Source organism: Pituophis catenifer, unplaced genomic scaffold, assembly GCF_029215685.1.
Source record: "Pituophis catenifer annectens isolate HBS135680 unplaced genomic scaffold, rPitCat1.0.hap2 SCAF_17, whole genome shotgun sequence".
Classification (NCBI taxonomy): Eukaryota; Metazoa; Chordata; class Lepidosauria; order Squamata; family Colubridae; genus Pituophis; species Pituophis catenifer.
The window spans coordinates 5573410-5589294 of NW_027256897.1; the positions used below are offsets into that span (position 1 = coordinate 5573410).

Genomic DNA, 15885 nt, shown 5'->3' on the forward strand with positions numbered 1-15885 from the left:
AGGTGCTCTCTGAGCTGGGTTGTTTCCTTGCAGATATTTCATGACCCAACTAAGTGACATCATCAGTCTAGAAGGGAGTGTGGTTTTCAGATAGCAGCAGGAGGAGGAGGAGGATGACTGTGGGGGTCTTAGGTGCTCTCTGAGCTGGGTTGTTTCCTTGCAGATATTTCATGACCCAACTAAGTGACATCATCAGTCTAGAAGGGAGTGGGGTTTGCAGACAGCAGGAGGAGGAGGAGGAGGAGGAGGATGACTGTGGGGGTCTTAGGTGCTCTCTGAGCTGGGTTGTTTCCTTGCAGATATTTCATGACCCAACTAAGTGACATCATCAGTCTAGAAGGGAGTGAGGTTTGCAGACAGCAGGAGGAGGAGGAGGAGGAGGAGGATGACTGTGGGGGTCTTAGGTGCTCTCTGAGCTGGGTTGCTTCCTTGCAGATATTTCATGACCCAACTAAGTGACATCATCAGTCTAGAAGGGAGTGGGGTTTGCAGACAGCAGGAGGAGGAGGAGGAGGAAGAGGAAGATGAGTATTGTGGGGTCTTCGGTGCTCTCTGAGCTTGCTTGTTTTCCTACAGACTTTTCATGACCCAACTAGGTTACCTCATCAGCGTTAGAAGGGAGTGTGGTTTGTAGAGTGGAGGAAAAGGAGGAGGAGGAGGAGGAGGATTATGGGATTCTTGGTGAATTTAGTTGTTTTTCAGCAAACATTTCATGATCCATCCCAGGTAGGACCATCTGCTCTAGAAGGAGCTGTATATAAACAGAGAGCGGAGTCCACTCTCTTCTAAGACTGATGATATTACCCTAGTTGGGTCACGAAATGTCTGCAAGGAAGCAACCAAGCTCAGAGACCACCAAGTCCTTCACGGAGCGGGACCACCTTATGAGAGGTTGCCATCCCAAGGCACAATGTTTAGTCATGCACATATTAAAACCCCCACCACCCTTTTAAAACCAAGTATACCTATGGGAAAGGGACACGGTGGCTCAGCTGCTAAGACTCTGAGCTTGTCGATCGAAAGGTCAGCAGTTCGGTGGTTCGAATCCCTGGTGCCGCGTAATGGGGTGAGCTCCCGTGACTAGTCCCAGCTTCTGCCAACCTAGCAGTTCGAAAGCACGTAAAAAAATGCAAGTAGAAAAATAGGGACCACGTTTGGTGGGAAGGGAACAGCGTTCCGTGCGCCTTTGGCGTTGAGTCATGCCGGCCACATGACCACAGAGACGTCTTCGGACAGTGCTGGCTCTTTGGCTTTGAAACGGAGATGAGCACCGCCCCCTAGAGTCGGGAACGACTAGCACGTATGTGCGAGGGGAACCTTTACCTTTAGCTATATCTATGGGAAAGGCCGCTGTAACCGTTTTTATTTGCTTCTCCTAGGGTGCTGAAGATCCTCAGGAGCTACTGATGGAGAAAGAGAGCCTGCTGGCGGACTTACGCTCGGAAAACCTGACCAAGGACACCGAGAACCGAAAGCTCCAACGCAAGCTGAAGAGGGTCGAACAGGAGCTGAGCGAGCTGCTCCTGGAGAAGGAGAAGCTGGTGAGAGACTTGGAAGAAGCTGGGCGGCAGAAAAACCAGAGCGACAAAACCATCCACGTGAGTCTACCACTTTCTTGCCGTTTCCAATAAACCGGTTCGCTGGAGCCGACGGGTAGTGTAGTTGACACGGTTTTGATGCTCGTTGTACAGAATTTACGCACAGTCACTCAAAGCACTCGTCACCTCTGGTCTGGACTATTGTAACGCTCTCTACATGGGGCTCCCCTTGGGGTACACCCGGAGGCTCCAACTGGTGCAGAATGCGGCCGCGCGGGGGATTATGGGAGCGACGGGGCGCTCCCATGTGACTCCTCTCCTGCGTGAGCTGCATTGGCTTCCGGTGGACTTCCGGGTGCGCTTCAAGGTGTTGGTGATCACCTTTAAAGCGCTCCATGACTTAGGGCCAGGGTACTTACGGGACCGCCTTCTGCCACCAATAGCCTCCCACCGGCCAGTTCGCTCCCACAGAGAGGGCCTCCTCAGGGTGCCGTTGGCTAGACAATGCTGGCTGGCGACCCCCAGGAGGAGAGCCTTCTCTGTGGTGGCACCTATCCTTTGGAACAATCTACCCCCAGAGATACGAGTGATCTCAGACCTCCGGACTTTTCGTCGGGCCCTAAAAACTCATCTCTTTCAGTTAGCCGGTCTCTCTTGATTTTATGATTTTATGGTTGATTTTAAATTTTGATATGGATTTTAAATTGATAAATTTTAAACTATGGGACAAATTTAATTATTTTAAATCTATTTTTAATCGTACTTTATGTATAAATGTTTTATTTTGGCTGTTCACCGCCCTGAGTCCGAAAGGAGAAGGGCGGTATAGAAATTTGAATAATAAATAAATAAATAAATAATAAAATTTGGGGTTTAGACAGAAACGCTAAAGCTTCTGGGGGCCAAGGGCTGGCATTAAGAAAGATCTGTCATGGCCTCGTCGGAATCTGAGTCCATGGAGGTGGATGAGCCAGAGCTGGGGCTGATGGAGGTCGAGGGTGCGGCTTCGTTGGCTCTGGAGGAATGCGGGGAGGAGCAGAACGAGGAATCCCTGGGACCTGGGACGGCTTTTCAGCAGGGAAGAATGGAGGCAGGACGACTAAGAGAGCGGTGGGGTGGGAAGAGAAGGCAGGCAGTGGAGAGGAGGAGCCACGGAACTCAGACAACGAGCAAGGACCACCCTCTCCTGATCTCCGAGCACGGAGAGTGGAGAGGAGGCGAGAACAGCACAGGCTGACCCAATGACTTGGGAGGAGAACGCCCCGTCCCCCTTCACAGGCTCACCTGGGGATTGAGGCTTAAGGAGACACTATTGGGAGGGGCGAAACTCACTTAACAGATGTCTCCCTTAGCAACGGAAATCTTGGCCTCTATTTGTTGTCGTATGTCGAGGACTACCTGTAATGGGGAAATCTTGGCCCAACATGCTTTTAAGTAAGAGTGTTAGAAACCTCCAAGATTTCTCTCCGTTAGCTCTTTGCAGCTTTTAAAAAAAATACCTGTTTATTTATCCCCCCCTACTTACCTACATTGTTTTTTTTTTGAAACAAACGATATGTACATCATGGTTTGAGTTGTTGGAAAGATGACCAGCCTCCTTTAAAGGGCTTAGATTGAGCTAATCCAAGAGCTTCAGATGGGATATTATAAAAATGTACGCAAATGATGAAATAAAAATAAATAATAATGGAATAAGAAATTGAAATGAGAATAAAGATAATTAGGAAATCGGGGCTGCTTGAATACCACTTTGGATTGAACTGAAAAGGGAAACAACAGGAGAGGGGGAGGAGTAGAGAGAGAGGAAGGGAGAAGAGAGGAGAGAAGAGGAGAAAGAAGAAAGGGAAAAGGAGAGGAAGAAAAGGGAGGGGAAAGAGGAGCAGAGGAGAAGGCTAGAAGTGGGGAAGAAGAGAGGAGTGGGGGAAGAGAAGGGGAAGTAGGAAAGAAGGAGAGGAAGAACAAAGGAAATAGAAGAAAGAGGAAGGAAGAGAAGGGGAGGAGGAGAAGAAAGGGAAAAGGAGAGGAAGAAAAGGAAGGGGAAAGAGGAGTAGAGGAGAAAGTTAGAAGGGGGGAAGAAGGGAGGAGAGGAGAGGAGAGGAGAAAGAAGAAAGGGAAAAGGAGAGGAAGAAAAGGGAGGAGAAGAGGAGTAGAGGAGAAGGTTAGAAGGAGGGAAGAAGAGAGGAGTGGGGGAAGAGAAGGGGAAGGAGGAAAGGGAAGGAGAGGAAGAACGAAGGAAGGAGGAGGAGAAACAGGAAGGAAGAGAAGGGGAGGAGAAGAAGAAAGGTTGGAGTAAAGGTAAAGGGTAAAAGAGCAGCCCCGAAAAAGTAAAAATGAAAAATGAAAGTTAAAAGAAAAGATGAATGAAAAATGATGGAAACGACTGTACATGTAAATGTGTTGATGAGAAACCAAAAAAAAAAAAAACTTTATATAAAAAAAAGATGGGTCTAGAACACAAAAAAAGGCAAAAACTGTCGGGGAGCTGGAACTTGGGTCTCTTGTGGCTACGCAATGATTCCAAACTGATGACGCGTTTAACTCCGCCTTCAGTCAGCTCATTTTCTGCCGGATTAGTTATTCCTACGTGAAGGGTGATCGTAGATTTGGCTGCTGTCATCTTGCTTCAAGCCAGCAGAGGGGTGTCTCTCGCCACAAATGGCCACAACATTTTCACCCTCTTTTTTTGTGTGTGTGTGTGTGTGTGTGATCTGCTTATATACGACAGAATTACCGATGCGGTGCTGTTTCCCACTGTTCCCCTTTTTTTGTCTTTTGTTTTTCTTCCCGCTTGGGTGAGCCTGCAAAAACCTTGACACGGTTCTGCAAATATGGGCAAACAGGGATTTTCGGCGCCTGAAACGAATCTTTTACCAATACAGGTAGTCCTCGACTTACAAGAGCTCACTTAGAGACGGTTCAAAGTTACAAAGGCGCTGAAAAAAATGACCCGGGGCCAGTTTGCACTTTGCGCATTGGTGACCGTCGCAGCGTCCCCCGTGGTCGCGTGATTTACATTTGGATGCCTGGCCCCTGACTCGTATTTATGACGGTTGCGGGGTCCCCGAGTCACGGGATTCCCCTTTTGCGACCTTTTGGGAAGCCAAATTCACTTAACAACCAGGTTATTCATTGAACATCTGCAGTGATGTTCCGACGCTTGCAGAGGTTTCGTTACCATCTTGGTTTGCAAATTGGGGGAGGGAGCTGCTTCTTCCATCATTCCCTCTCCCTCGGGTTGCCAGGACTGAATGGGGATGATGGAAGTTGCAGTCTTGGTGCATATTTCAAGGATGGAATATGCTCGACCAAGGCATTTGGGATATCTGGAGTCTTTGATGCTCTCTGAGATTTGTTTTTTTCTTGCGGAAGTTTCATTACCTGACTAGGTAACATCATTGGTGGTAGAAGAGAGTGAGGTTTGCGAGGAGGAGGAGGAAAAGGAGGAGGAGGAGGAGAAGGATAGAAAAGAAGAAAAAGGAAAAGGGGAAGGAGAGGAAGAGGAAGAGGAGGAGGAGAAGGAGAGGGAGGAGGAGGACAGAAAAGAAGAAAAAGGAAGAGGGGAAGGAGATGAAGAGAAAGAGGAAGGAGGAGGATAGAAAAGAAAAAGGAAGAGGGGAAGGAGAGGAGGAGGAGGAGAGGGAGGAGGATAGAAAAGAAGAAAAAGGAAGAGGGGAAGGAGAGGGAAAGGAAGGAGGAGGAGGAGGATAGAAAAGAAAAAAAAGGAAGAGGGGAAAGAGGGAGAGGAAGGAGGAGGATAGAAAAGAAGAAAAAGGAAGAGGGGAAGGAGGGAGAGGAAGGAGGAGGAGGATAGAAAAAAAGAAAAAGGAAGAGGGGAAGGAGAGGGAGAGGAAGGAAGAGGATAGAAAAGAAGAAAAAGGAAGAGGGGAAGGAGAGGAAGAGGGAGGAAAAGGGAGGAGGAGAAGGATAGAAAAGAAAAAGGAAGAGGAGGTGAAGGAGAGGAAGAGGAGGAGGAGGAGAGGGAGGAGGACAGAAAAGAAAAAGGAAGAGGGGAAGGAGAGGAAGAGGAGGAGGAGGAAAGGGAGGAGGATAGAAAAGAAGAAAAAGGAAGAGGGGAAGGAGAGGAAGAGAAAGAGGAAGGAGGAGGATAGAAAAGAAAAAAGAGGGGAAGGAGGAAGAGGAAGAGGAGGATAGAAAAGAAAAAGGAAGAGGAGGGGAAGGAGAGGAAGAGGGGAGGAGGAGGAGGAATAGATAAGTGGTCTTTGGTGTTCTCTGAGCTTGGTGGTTTTCTTGCAAATGTTTCATGACCCAACTATGTAACGTTATCAGTGCTAGAAGGGAATGGGGTTTGCAAGGAGGAGGAGGAAGAGGAGTGTGGGGTCCTTGGTGCTCTCTGAGCTTGGTTCTTTTCTTGCAGAAATTTCGTTGCCAAACTGGATAATATCATTGGTGGTAGAAGAGAAAGTGAACTGTGGGGTCCTTGGTGAGGAGGAGGAGGAGGAGGAGGAGGAGGAGGAGGAGGAGAAGGAGAACTGTGGGGTCCTTGGTGCTCTTAGAATTTGGTTGTTTGCTTGCAGACGTTTCTTTACCTGACTAAGTAACATCATCAGTGCTAGTGAGTGTGGGGTTTCCTCCCTCTACGTACAGTAGCTTGCCCTGTCAGTGTTGGTACACGGTGCATTTCCTCCTTGGTAAATTCCTTTATTAGGGTATTGTTTTCTGCTTGATTGTTTGTCCGCTGTTAATCCCTTCTTATCTGGGTGTCCCTTGCTTGAAAAGGACTTGCGTTCCGGTCTTTTTGTTTCCTTCTTAGCCTCTTCCTTGTCTCTGTTGAATGCTTTGTAAACGTGGTTTATCTCTATGTGTCCATTGATGGCTGATGTGTGCCGAGCTGCGAAGAATTCCCCAGCGTTTTCGGATTTCGCTTGGGCAAACAACCCAGCTCAGAGAGCACCGAGGACTCCGCAGCTCAGCCCTGAGCTACATCAGTTCTCTAATATTGATATTTAGGATATTTTGAGCTGGAAAGGACAGCTGTGTAATTCACCCAGTAGGGATGAAAAGCTACCGGTGGCAGATGAGCTCCATGCGTTTATAGCCAGGTGCACCTGTGTTTGTGTGCGCGCACAGAAATTTAATTATATCTCGGATATAGGAATAAGGATGGAAGCTTGCCGATTGCCCGCTGATCCAAAAATACTACTGTTTTCTGAATACAGTTTTCTTTTTTTTTTTATTGAAAAGTTTTATAAGAAATACAAACATTTCCCCCCCCTTTCCCCCTCCCCCCTTCCCCCCCCACCCCTCTCCCTAGACTTCCCAGAACAGGCACAGGGTATAGCATTCACAAACATAAAGCTAAAGTATGCTAACAAATTATTGCATTCATATTCTCCCTAGGTCTTTAACTCCTTATAGCTCAAAAACTATAAACATAAACTACTTAAAAATATTTCATTCATAAGCTATATGAATCTTCTTGTTCGGGTACTTTTTTTGCATATAGTCAGTCCATCTTCTCCATTGTGATATGTATCTTTCATTTGAATGATCTTTAAGATATGATGAAATTTTTGCCATCTCAGCCAGATGCACAACTTTTAATGTCCATTCCTCAATGGTAGGTGGATCTTCCTTCTTCCAGTACTGTGCCACCAGTAACCTGGCAGCTGTTATTAAATTCAAAACCAACTTAGTCTCTACTACAGTACAATCCGTGACTATTCCCAACAAAAAAAAACTGTGATGTAAATTTAATTTTTTTCCCTTAAAATATTTTGAATAATCCACCATATTTTAATCCAAAAAGCCTTAATTTTTTTACATGTCCATCATATATGAAAATATGTAGCATCTTCACACTCACATCGCCAACAGTTTTCGTTGCTCTATCCCAGGGGTCAGCAACCTGGGGCTCTGGAGCCGCATGTGGCTCTTTCACCCCTCTGCTGCGGCTCAAAATATCCGTCACAACAGCCAGTGTGCGACACCCGCTGGCACACGATTTATTGAGCTTTTCAACCCCCGGTAGGCCAACCATGGATAAATCCAAGAAAAGAAAAGTTTCAGAAGAAAACAGAACGTTGAATTCAACTACATTGGCTAGTTTTGCAAATAGTCAGGCACGGGAAGGGTTTTTGTGGCTCCCGGTGTTTTCTTTTCTGTGGGAAACAGGTCCAAATGGCTCTTTGAGTGTTTAAGGTTGCAGACCCCTGCTCTATCCATTTATTTCTGAATGGGTGATAGGCTGGTTTGACCAAGAATTATATATCCTTTGTGGGATCAAGTCCTGGGACCAGATTCCAGATTCCGATCCTATTCTACAACTCTCTTCGCCACGTTATTTATCTATCTCCCTAACATAACTGGAAGTAGACCAACTTTGCTTCATAGGGGGGGAAATAGTAATAAAATCCTGATTATTACTGATGTAAGAGATAAATTTCCCATTGTCGATCACAGTTCAGCTTGCCGGTTTAAAGCTTTGCATATCTTTCATTAAATCAAGTGGGATCCATTACCACTTGAGTTTTACTGCTTAAACTTGACCGACCCCAATCAAGTTGTTTTCTAACGTTTTCCGACCCAAAATTCAGGGTTTTTTTAATCCCTATCTTAAAACGATCAAATCGAAGTCGGAATGGGACAACTGGCCGTGAAAACCTCACCGTGGGACAATTCAAGAAATACCAGAGTTAAATATATTTTAATAGATTAACAGAGGTGGAAGGGACCTTGTAGGTCATCTAGTCCAACCCCCCACCACCGCCCAAGCAGGAGACCCTACACCATTTCTGAAAGATGGCAGTCCAATCTCTTCTTCAAAGCCTCCAGGGATGAAGGTCCCACAAGTTCTGAAGGCAAATTCTCTTCCATGGGTTGATTGCTCTCACTGTCAGGAAATTTCTCCTTATTTCTTGGTTGAATCAATCAATCAGAATAGAGCTGGAAGGGAACTTATAGGTCATCTAGTCCAACCCCCCACCACCACCCAAGCAGGAGACCCTACACCATTTCTGACAAATGGTATTCCAGTCACTTCTTGAAAGCTTCCAGGGATGAAGCTCCCACCACTTCCGAAGGCAACTTCTGTTCCATGGGTTGATTGTTCTCACTGTCAGAAAATTTCTCCTTATTTCCAGGTTGAATCTCTCCTTGGTCAGTTTCCATCCATTGTTCCTTGTCTGGCCTTCGGGTGCTTTGGAAAATAGCTTGACCCCCTTCCTCTCTGTGGCAGCCCCTCAAATATTGGAAGACTGCTCTCCTGTCCCCCCTGGTCCTTCTCTTCACTAGACCAGCCATGCCCAGTTCCTGCAACCGTTCATCGCATGTTTCAGCCTCCCAATTTTGATGGAACCGTGGCCAATAACGTCCTGAGTCTCCGGAGAGGGGTGGCATATAAATTTAATAAATAATAATAATAAATAACACTAAAATAAAGCAAAAATTTATCGAATAATTTAGATAAAAACATGGTCACCAATAATAAAAGTAACTGAAAGGAACAGTTAAGTTGAACTGTCCCACGGTGAGTTGCTGCGGTGAGTTGTCGTAGACTCAAATCCAGTATTTTAACAGTAACAGAGTCAAAAGGGACCTTGGAGGTCATCTAGTCCAACCCCCTGCTCACAGAGGAGACCTGTACTAGGGATTTGAACCGCCGAACTGCTGACCTTTCTGATCGACAAGCTCAGTGTCTTAGCCACTGGGCCACCTAGTTGTCTTGTTTGTTTTTTTTTCTGCTGTACAGGTAGTCCTCGACTCAGTTCATTTAGTGACCGCTCAAAGTTGCGACGGCCCTGAAAAAAAAAAGCGACTTATGACAGTTTTTCTGCACTTACGACCGTCGCAGCGTCTTTAGGGTCACGTGGTCAAAATTCAGACGCTTGGGTCGTCGACTCGTATTTATGACGGCCGCAGTGTCCCCGGGTCACGGGATCCTCTTTCTGCGACCTTCCGACCAGCAAGGTCAAGGGGGAACCCCGATTCGCTTAACAACCGTGGCGAGAAAGGTCGTAAAAATGGGGCGGAATCGGCTCGACCTCTCATTTAGCCACCGAAAATTTAGGCTCTGTTGTGGTCTAATTGTATTTTCAGAATTCAAGCTCCCCGCTTGTTTGACGAAGTGTGCAAAATACACACACACACACACTGATGTTATTAAATACATTGCAGTGTGCAATCTTTGCTCCTCCGGCAGGCAAGCGGGAGCGAAAAGTGCGCCCCAGTGTTTTCTTAACGGCAGTCTCTTTGAGGGCTGCCACGCAAAGCTTTTTGTGAGCGAGCCGCGCCGCCTTCCCGTCTTACTTAACGGCAGGCGAGAGACAGCTGCTCCGCTGGGTTGCCAGTCCATAAAACTCAAGACAATGAACCGTTCCCCGTTTTATTTTATTTTATTTTATTTGGCTCCTTTACGTCTCATTCGGAAGAGGGGAAGGAATAAGAAGCGAAAAGTTACCGGCTGGGAAATTAAATGATCTCTAAAATAGAACGACGCTAAGGATGGCGGGCTCCATCCTTGCTTAGGTGCAGCGAGCGGCTTGGGATATTAATGCCACCTGCGGTTTAATTGTGGGTAGCAGCAACGCAAATGCCCTTCCACAAGTTGCGCGTGGTATTTTTTTTGCGTTCAATATCTTCGGCCACCTGAGCAGGCTGATGAGAGGTTTTGTTCGTCTTGGTACAGTTTTGACTTATTTACAATTTCTATCCCAAGCTTTTTACTCCAGGAGTTACAGCCTCATTATTTTTTTTCCCTGTTGCAATTTTAAGGGGCAAGGTATTGCTAAGAAAGGGAGTGGCGCAGAGATGGGTTGCACATATCTTATATTTTTTTGAACCCTGAATTAAGTGCTTGGCCTTATTGCCATGCGCTCAAAAGCCGGATTGGGCTTATTTTCAGGGGATGCCTTATTTTGGGGGAAACAGGGTATCTATCTATCTAATCTATCTGTCTGTCTGTCTGTCTATCTATCTATCTCTATCTATCCTTCTATCTATATATCTGCTATCTATCTGCTATCTCTCTCTCTCATCTATCTATCTATCTATCTATATCTATCTATCTATCTATCTATCTATCTATCTATCTATCAGTTATCTATCTCTATCTATCCTTCTATCTATATATCTATCTGCTATCTATCAGCTATCTCTCTCATCTATCTATCTATCTATCTATCTATCTATCTATCTATCTGTTATCTATCTCTATCTATCCTTCTATCTATATATCTATCTGCTATCTATCTGCTATCTCTCTCTCTCATCTATCTATCTATCTATCTAATCTATCTATCTATCTGTTATCTATCTCTATCTATCCGTCTATCTATATATCTATCTGCTATCTATCTGCTATCTCTCTCTCTCATCTATCTATCTATCTATCTATCTATCTATCTATCTATCTATCTATCTGTTATCTATCTCTATCTATCCGTCTATCTATATATCTATCTGCTATCTATCTGCTATCTCTCTCTCTCATCTATCTATCTATCTATCTATCTAATCTATCTATCTATCTGTTATCTATCTCTATCTATCCGTCTATCTATATATCTATCTGCTATCTATCTGCTATCTCTCTCTCTCATCTATCTATCTATCTATCTATCTATCTATCTATCTATCTATCTATCTATCTATCTATCTATCTATCTGTTATCTATCTCTATCTATCCGTCTATCTATATATCTATCTGCTATCTATCTGCTATCTCTCTCTCTCATCTATCTATCTATCTATCTATCTATCTGCTATCTTATCAATTATCTATCTACCGTGCTTCCCTGAAAATAAGGCCCTGTCTTAGATTTTTTTGAACCCCGAAATAAGCGCTTGGCCTTATTTTCGGGGAGGTCTTATTATTTTGGGGTGCGTGGAGCAAGACGGGGCTCCTCTTGCTGTCTTACCTGATTTCCAGCTCTGCGTTTAAATATTTTTAGGGAGGGCTTATTTATTTATTTATTTATTTATTTATTAAATTTTTATACCGCCCCCTCTCCCGAAGGACTCGGGGCGGTGAACAGCCAAAATTAAAAACACACAATACAAATATTAAAATACATTAAAACAAAATTAAATTATCTTAGGCTTCTCCAATTTAAAACCCCTTACCCATAAAATTCACCCAATTAAAAAATTTTATTTTCGGGGGAAGGCTTATTTTAGCGCATGCGCTCAAAAGCCCGATTGGGCTTATTATCAGGGGATGTCTTATTTTTGGGGAAACAGGGTATCATACATTTCAATAGAGATAAACATATTCATAATTATTACATTCCATTTTCCTTACTCCATATTATTCACTCCTATCTTTTACACAAATTTTTATTTTCATATAAATATTTAACAAGCATGCAATAACATCTAAACCGATATGCTTTAATGTCCACCGTATTATCTTCCGTTATAATTTCAATAATATAACCCTCACGTAGAAAAAAAATAAGGAATTGCCCATCTGTTTTCATACTTGCTTGAGAGAACAACGTTGAGTCACTCCCAAGAGTCCCTTGGGAGTTGGGCGGCATAGAAATACGATTAATTAAATTAAATTAAATTAAATTTTTTAATGAATGGGTTTTTATTACCGATGCATTCGGTTTCTACAGGATCACTTTATAAATTCTGTTTTTCTACCGAATTCTTTCACATCTCTTTTTCAGGGCGGTATTAAAAATCATATCTGTGGTGTTTTTTTTTGTTTTGTTTTTTTTTTAAAACTGGAATAACTTCTGAGCATCTGACTGGGTGTTTTATCTAAAAAAAATAAAACCCTGTTGTTGTCCTGTCTTAATGTGCAAAAATATTTTCAGTCTAGGAGAAGTTTTGCAGATTTGACCCAGAACTGCAATTCTCTAGGGCTATATGTGAGCGACATGTGGAAGCTGATTTTTTATTTTTCCCTACTGCGCTTGTTACATTTCAGGGCTCTTACCAGATTTCACACCTATTATCAAATCCCCAGACAGCCAGCAGCTAATATAGATTTTCAAATGAGATCAGGCAGCTCCAAACAGAATATTTACAAACCGAACGGGGACGAAAAGGGACGTTTCAAACATACAGAATGTATAAAAAAAAAAAACACGGAGATTTAGCCGCAGCCCAGTTCTCAAATTCAAGACTTCCCCAGCCTATACAAATAATAATAATTTCTTTGGTGACCTGTTTCATCTTAACCTAAAGATCTTTAAATTGCCTACGCTGGGAAATGGATGGACCATATTTGTCCCGTTCTCAAATTTAAAAAGAAAGGGAGCGTTACTTTTTTAAATACAGGTAGTCCTTGGATTACGACTCCAATCGAGGCCAAAATTTATGTTGCTAAGCAAGACGGTTGTTAAGTGGATTTTGCCCCATCTTCCGATCTTTCTTGCCACAGTTGTTAAGTGAATCGATGCATTTGTTAAATTAACAGCATGGTTGTTAAGCGAATCCGGCTTCCCCGTTGACTTTGCTTGCTTGGGAGGTCGCAAAAGTGGATCACGTGACTGTTGTGGCCCGCCAGCGGATCTGGCAGCAGATTTGGACAGTGAGGACGTTGGGGAGGAACATGGGCCAGTCCTGGAGTCTGTGAAAGGTTCTAACGAGGGCTCTGCGTCTGAGGCAAAGAGAGGGACAGGGCCGTCTGATAGTTGTCAGCTGCCTTCGGAGTCGGACATCAGTGAGGCAGAAGAACAGCTGGATCCTGTTCCCAGTGTGCGCATGCACAGAGCTGCCAGGAGAAGGGAACAGCTAAGGAACAAGGGTCGACTCAGGAGTAAAGCCACAGGTGGATGGTGAATGGCCCCTCCCAGAGGGAATAAAAGAGGAGCAAAGGGGAGTGGAGTTTGCAGGAGACAATTAGTTCATTATGGTGAAGATCTGTTCCTGCATTCTTGCCAAGTATTGTCGGTTAGAGTGTGAAAGATATCGGCCTGGCCACTCTCCAAGCCTGATAAAGATCGGTAATTGTGAACTATCTTGAAAGACTGGGAGAGGAAAGAATTTGCTGGAGAGGAATTCACTGTAAATTAAATAAAAGGGCTTTATCGGGACGAGGACTCGGCTTCATGTTGCTGGGGAAGCCTAGGTCAGAACAGTGACTCCTGGACACTCCGACCCTCATAAATACGAGTTTTGCAGCCAAGCTCCTGAATTTTCATTGTGAGGATTGCTACCGCCCTGAGTCCACTAGGAGAAGGGCGGTATACAAATTGAATAAAATAAATAAATACAACAGTGGTAAGTGTGAAAAACGGTCCCAAGTCTCTTTTTTCAGTGCCGCTGTAACTTGGAACGGTCGCTAAACGAACCGTTGTAAGTCGAGCAACTACCTGTATTCGACTCTGAGGTAAAAGAGGGAAGGGGAGTACCTCCGATTCTCATGCAGCTTTCGTGAAGCGTGGTAAAACAGGCTGCAAAATTGGGCGCGGCTCACTTAAATAACCGCAACGGACATTCAGGCCGTAAATCGAGGACTCCCTGCCATGTATCTCGATCTCTCCCAATAATCTCCGTGCGCTTTCTTGTCTCCTTTTTTTGTCTCCGCCCAGGACCTTCGAAACCAGTTGGAAAAAACTCAAAACGAGTTGGCTGAGAAGGAAAAGGCGATGGAGTTGCATTACCAGGTCCTCTTGAGCGAAGAGGATCAAAGGTTGCAGAACCAAGAGTTGGTCATCACACGCCTGACGGACGGCGTTGCTCAGAAAGATGAGCTGCTCCAGGTAAGGAGAACATCTGCTGGAGGGAAAGTCCTGATGTTGTTAAAGATGTGGAGACTCTAGAAAGAGTGCAGAGAAGAGCAACAAAGAGGATTAGGAGGCAGCAATAGATTGACGTCACCGAACCGGTTCGGTGACGTCATATCGTCACTGCTACTGGCTCGGCAGATTCGGGCCGAACCGGGAGGAACCCACCACTGATACATACACAGAGGGAGATACAGAGAGAAACACAGTGATACGTAGAGGGGTGTGAGAGAGGGAAAGAGAGGGAGAGGGAGAGATACATAGAGAATAGTTTTGTGGCTGGGTAGGCGTGGCTAGGTGGTCATGTGACTGGGTGGGAGTGAGTGACATCGAGTTGGCCACGCCCACCTAGGTTTTGTGGCTCCCGGTGTTTTTTTTTTCTTCTATAGGAAACAATTCCAAATGGCTCTTTGAGTGTTTAAGGTTGCCGACCCCTGGGCTAGAGGGTTGGACTAGAAGACCTCCAAGGTCCCTTCCACCTCTGTTATTCTGTTATTCTGATTTTCCTCCCTCGTTAACTCAGACTTCCTGATTTTCTTGAGCGGCCTGTGGCTTTTAAAAGAAATTGCAGAGCTGTGGTGCCATTTCACAAGATTCCTTTGCTGGATCTGTGAAGACGCGCCAAGATTGACATCAATGATTTTGGGTCTTTTCAAAAACAAGACGGACATAAGAAAACGCCTTTCGTCCTAGCGATCTGCCCGCTAACAACAAGCGATGCATTGTTTGTTTCGTGTCTTTTTTTTTTTTTCTTTTGCACAGACTCTTGATGGGGTCATTAGAGAAAAAGATTTGAGGCTGCAGGAATGGTCCACGAAGTTTCAAAACCTGGAGAAAAACAAAGAGAGGCTAGAGAGACAGAACGAAGTCTTGATCGAAGAAAAATGCGCAGCCCAATCCGAGCAGCTGGTGACCAAAATGATGCACGAATTAGAGGTAGGCCTTCTCTCCCAATTATATATATATATATATATTTTAAAAAAACACGTTCCAAGGGAAATCTGTGCCCCACGTTGTATTTAGAGGCTATTTCAGAGTTAGTCGCAAATAGAATATGATCAATAGGAAGAGCCTTGGTGGCGCAGCAGACTAAAGTGCTGTTAAGTAGCACCAGCTGCCTGCAATTACTGCGAGTTCAAATCTCACCAGGCTCAAGGTTGACTCAGCCTTCCATCCTTTTGAGGTAGGTAAAATGAGGACCTGGATTGTGGGGGCAATAAGCTGACTTTGTATATATATATATAAAAAAAGAACACCGCTTGGGGGGGGCAAAAGCCAACTAAAAAGCCCCCCCCGGGTGGTGCAGGTGGCCAACTAGGCCACGCCCACCATGGCCACGCCCACTCAGCAACGGGGCAGCGAACCCGTTGCTAAAGGATCTGAAGCCCACCCCTGAATAAAAAGCTTAAGCCCAGCGGGACGATGGCAGACATTTGAGGATTGCGCCAATGTTTTTTGTAAGTTGCATGAAAAGAAGGACTGGGGGAGACATGATAGCAGTCTTCCAATATCTCAGGGGCTGCCCCAAAGAAGAGGGAGTCAAGCTATTCTCCAAAGCACCTGAGGGCAGGACAAGAAGCAATGGGTGGAAACTCATCAAGGAGAGAAGCAACTTAGAACTAAGGAGCAATTTCCTGACAAGTTAGAA

At 44.8% G+C, this 15885-nt stretch overlaps 1 protein-coding gene across 4 annotated transcripts in view; it reads left to right on the forward strand.

The window, feature by feature from the left end:
• Window positions 1-15885, forward strand: part of CDK5RAP2 (CDK5 regulatory subunit associated protein 2) — a 113945-nt gene that overhangs the window by 19213 nt on the left and 78847 nt on the right. For all 4 annotated transcript variants that reach the window (XM_070955624.1, XM_070955621.1, XM_070955622.1 and 1 more), the window contains exons 12-14: window positions 1380-1598; window positions 14043-14213; window positions 15000-15173. In XM_070955624.1, coding sequence (XP_070811725.1) covers window positions 1380-1598; window positions 14043-14213; window positions 15000-15173 — 564 coding nt within the window. The remainder of the gene's footprint in view (window positions 1-1379; window positions 1599-14042; window positions 14214-14999; window positions 15174-15885) is intronic.